The following is a 4607-nucleotide window of genomic DNA, read 5'->3' as shown; positions in this document are numbered from 1 at the left end:
TTTAGAAAAGATGTACAATCATCTACACTAACAACTTATTGCAGCAACTTTAAAAAGTTAGGATTGTATTATGCACAATCATCTTGTTTAGAATTTAAGTTACAAGTAGGGCCATTAGGTCTGTTAATTACTTGTTGGGGTGTATCTCAGAACTTCTCAAAGCTTCAACTGTCGGGTGGTGGGAGTTGTGTGAGTTATAAAGTGCTTATGTGGGGAAGGAGTTGTTGTGAATTACAAACAGCTGGTTTTGTAATACAAATTTTAACTTCTCACAAATATACACTTAAACTTAAACGAAGGAATTTCAATAAAGAAATACAAGGCAATAACCTCTTCCTACTACATAATAAGATCAATCAATCTATACCAAGTATCTTGTTATTTGAAGCTTCAAAAAAAATATCAATGATTCAATGAACAACGGTCTATAGTTTTGGGAAGCTATGGACATGGAGGTGATCTGATAAGAGGTTCAGATGATCTAGAGAAGCTAGAACAGTGGACTGCTGCTTTTGGGTTTGCTGCTACCCCATTGCCAACAAAAATGGGCTTTTGAAAATCCTCATTTTCATGCCTTATCTCCTTGAGCATCACAGCCACATCTTTCATGGTTGGCCTTTCCTCTGGGCAAGCATTCACACATAGGAGAGCCACCCCAAGCACTTGAAGCATCTCCTGGATCTGTGTTCCGCATCGCAAAACTAGTTGCTGGTCTAGAATTGAAGTGCAATCTCTTTTTCTTTCTCGAACTTCACTGTTAATCCATGTAGAAATGTTGTCACCTTCTGGTATCCTGCTATTAGTTGGTTCCATCCCAGTTAAGACCTCTAGGAGCACCACGCCATAGCTGTACACATCACTTTTTTCTGTGATCTTCAAACTGTATCCATATTCTGCATTGTTATAGGAAGAAGTCATCACCAGAAGCATGGATTAAATTTAAAGACACTGAATATATATATATGATTACTAGAAATAGTCAATAAAAAAGAAGAAGAAGAAAAGAATATCATACTAGTATTAAATGTTTTCTGAAAGAGAAGTAATTTACACTCACCAGGAGCAATGTACCCATAAGAGCCAGCAACCGTGTTGGAAGCTGCTGAAGATTCTGAAGATTGAACAGGCTTGGCAAGGCCAAAATCTGCTAGAAACGCTTCAAATTGTGGACCTACCAAGATGTTGTTAGCCTTAATGTCACGATGAATTATTGGAGGAATGCAGTCATGGTGAAGATAGGCTAAACCATGAGCTGCTCCAAGAATGATCTTATACCTTGCATCCCAGTCCAAGAACAGCCTCTTCTCATGGAGCAATCCAGTCAAACTCCCATTACAGATGTAATCAAACAAGAGCAATCTAGTTTTTCCATTGTTACAACAACCCAGAAGCCTCACTATATTTTTGTGCCTTATTGATCCAAGAGTCTGAACTTCTGCAGAAAACAAGTCTCTCTCTGGAAGCTCCCCATTCTTCACTGGCCATAGCTTCTTCACTGCGATGGTCTGCTTTCTTGGAGTCTCAACACGATAAACAATGCCTGAACAACCCTTTCCCACAATATTAGAATCTGAAAGCCTTGGGACAATATCATTTATGGAAAAGTTGAGCTTTTGAAATGGGGTGAAATCCCATTCCAAGTCTTGTTCTTCTTCATCAATATTCTTCCCAAATGCTGCTCCACGAACTCTGATAAATAAAAATAGTCCAAAAATCACTATCCCCGCAGTTACGGTTATACTCAGAAGAGCATAGATAATAAGGTTTCTGGTGGATTTCATGCCATGGAGATTTCCATTTATGCGGCACTCATTTCTATCGATGCAGAGTTGTTGATTACCAGAAAACACTGTGGCGGGGAGGTCATGGAAGAATTTGGTATCGGGAAGGAGACCTGAAAAATTGTTGTACGAGACATCCAGAGATACTAGATTATCAAGATTACCTAGTACTCTCAGGCTTCCTGATAGCATGTTGTGGGAAAGATCCAAGTTTGCAAGCTTTGAGAGATTTGAGAAGCTCTCTGGAATGGGCCCTGTTAGAGAATTCCAACTTAAATTCAAGAGAATATCTAATCCTTGCAGCTGACCAATTTCATCTGGGATAGAACCAGTGATTTTGTTGCTGCTCATATCCAACAACTGTAAATCCCTACAGAGGCCAAGTGATGTGGGGATTAAGCCAGTGATGCGGTTCCCACTGATTACAAGTTTGTTTAAGGAAGTGAGCTTTCCCAGATTCTCAGGAATGATGCCAGCTATTCTATTCATAGAAAGGTCTAAAACATTAAGACCAACAAGGAATTCTAATGATGAAGGTATCATGCCTTGGAGTGCATTCCCATGCAAATCAACCATTTCTAGTTGAGTGCAGTCACCGATTTCAGCAGGAATTTCTCCTGTAAATTGATTGTCTGACAATTCAAGAAAGCTCAAACTACTTAGGAGCCCAATTTCTGATGGAATTTGACCAATGAAGTTGTTTGATCCCAGCCGTAAACGGATCAAGCTAGTGCAGTTGCCAATATCACGTGGAATTTCACCTGAGATTCCATTTGATATTAACAACAGTTGGGTTAAGTTCTTGAGATTGAAGAGAGAATTTGGAATTGAACCGGTGAGCAGATTGTGTGAAAGATCCAATGCTTGAAGTTTCTTACAGTTGGCTAGCTCAGTTGGTATGCTTCCTTCGAGCTGATTCTGCCAGGCAAAGAACAGAGAAAGTTCCTTTAGTTGCCCGATGGCTGGTGGAATCTCACCAGAAAATCTGTTGTTATCCAGTTCAAGCTGCTTCAGACTGGAAAAGTTGCCAACGAATGATGGTATTTCGCCAGAAATGTTATTATCCGACAAAAGAAGCTCCTCCAATGTGACTAAATTTGCAAGAGACACGGGAATCTCACCACTGAGAGAATTCAATGAGAAATCGATAACCATCAAACTTGAACAGTTTCCAAGAGTTTCTGGAATGCTTCCTCTGAGACTGTTCCGCCATAATAACACCCTTTTGAGGTTCTTTGCCAAACACAATTCGCCAGGAATCTCCCCAGAAAGCTGGTTTTCATATAGAAACAAGTTCTCTAAGGATGAGCAATTACCAATTTCTGGTGGGATGTGGCCTGTGAGATTGGCTGTGTATGCTGAAAGAGTCTTGAGATTCTTAAGTTCTCCCAATCTGCTCGGAATCTGACCCGAAATACCGGTATCCGCAAGACCAAGAAAAACTAGTCTTTTGCAGTTTGATATTAGCATTGGGATTTCGCCATGAATTTCTGGATTTCCGCCTGCACGAAATACTTCCAAGGCAAACAACTTGCTTATTTCTTCAGGAATCCTTCCGGAAAGATGGTTGTCAAACAGTTCAAGCTGTTGAAGCTTTGAGCAGTTTCCAATTTCTGTCGGAATTTCACCATGTAAGGAATTTGAGTTCAGTGACAACAGCTGCAACTCAGATAATTTTCCTACTTCGGCTGGGATGTTCCCTGACAGAGCATTGTAACTGAGGTCTAAGGTGATCAGTGATGACAAGTTTCCAATTGAAGGAGGGATTTTTCCTGTGAGGTTTGCATTTGAAAGAACAAGGGCAGTAAGATGGTTGAACGAGAGTAGATGGGTGGGGAAGCCGGTGTGAAGATTTACAGAGGTTATCTTGATTTCTGAGACAAACCCATTACTTGAACATTTGATATAATCCCATTTGCATGGATTATTGTGGGTTGGATTCCATGAAGAGAAGAATGTAGCAGAGGGAGATGAATTGAAGGCTGAAAGCCATGAAAGCAGAGAGAGGCCTTCCTGGTTCAAGGCAGAGATGGCTGCAGGAAGCATAAAGATGTTGAGAAAGAGGAAAACAATAGTGATTGCATTGCTTGACATGATGAGGTTGGTACTCCTCCACTATTCTAACTCATCATCTGGTCTCAGCACAACCCAGTCTCTCAAAATCTATCTCTATGTTTTCTTTACGACAGTGGGATATTATTGAAGTGCCTTTGGATTTATCCAAACTTTTGGAAGAAAGGGTAAAACATGTACTATTGAAAGGTGAAACCCTTTACATAAAACTTCATGAATGACGTCGTACCTCGGTTGTATTTATGTAATAGACAGCTAGGGACAGGATCGACAGATCAGTTTATGGTTTTTAATGCAAAGTTGGATAAAAAAGAACTTGGTCGTACGAATATTTTGGGTATGGAGGGAGCTAGCTTGCTGTTATTTATCGTAGGGTTGTCTTCTTTTGAAGTATTGCCAAGTTCAACTAGCACTATAATAACCTTTTTGCTTGTGAAATCTGACTGCGCTTAGCACTGGGAAATAACAGCATACATGTTTCTGCCACAATTACATCATACATTAATATAAGTAGAATGTGTTGGAAAAAGGTAGATTTCTGCATTAAGATTGGTCCAGATATATGTTAATGAGATATTCTTTATCAGATATATATTAATGAGACTTCACCATACATATAGATTTTGGTACTAGATTTCCATCTGGTATTTAGCGGTTCTTCTGCCAGAAGTAAACAAAACATCCGCATATGGAAGATCAGATTGCTAACAGTATATACGAGTTTTCGGTTGATGTTTTTGGTTCTCATTTCCT

The 4607-nt window shown here is 39.7% G+C and overlaps 1 protein-coding gene across 1 annotated transcript; it reads right to left on the bottom strand.

Annotated features, from left to right (window-relative positions):
- Nucleotides 1-283: 283 nt before the first annotated feature.
- LOC132185868 (uncharacterized) lies at nucleotides 284-4007 on the bottom strand. The gene is made up of 2 exons (XM_059599672.2): nucleotides 1058-4007; nucleotides 284-893 (listed from the first exon to the last, which is right to left on the bottom strand). The coding sequence occupies exons 1-2, from the start codon at nucleotides 3873-3875 to the stop codon at nucleotides 442-444; spliced, it is 3270 nt and encodes a 1089-aa protein (XP_059455655.2). The 5' UTR covers nucleotides 3876-4007; the 3' UTR covers nucleotides 284-441.
- Nucleotides 4008-4607: the final 600 nt, after the last annotated feature.

Source organism: Corylus avellana, chromosome 7 (assembly GCF_965113065.1).
Source record: "Corylus avellana chromosome 7, dhCorAvel1.hap1.2, whole genome shotgun sequence".
Taxonomy (NCBI): domain Eukaryota; kingdom Viridiplantae; phylum Streptophyta; class Magnoliopsida; order Fagales; family Betulaceae; genus Corylus; species Corylus avellana.
This window is presented reverse-complemented; position numbering and strand designations above follow the sequence as displayed.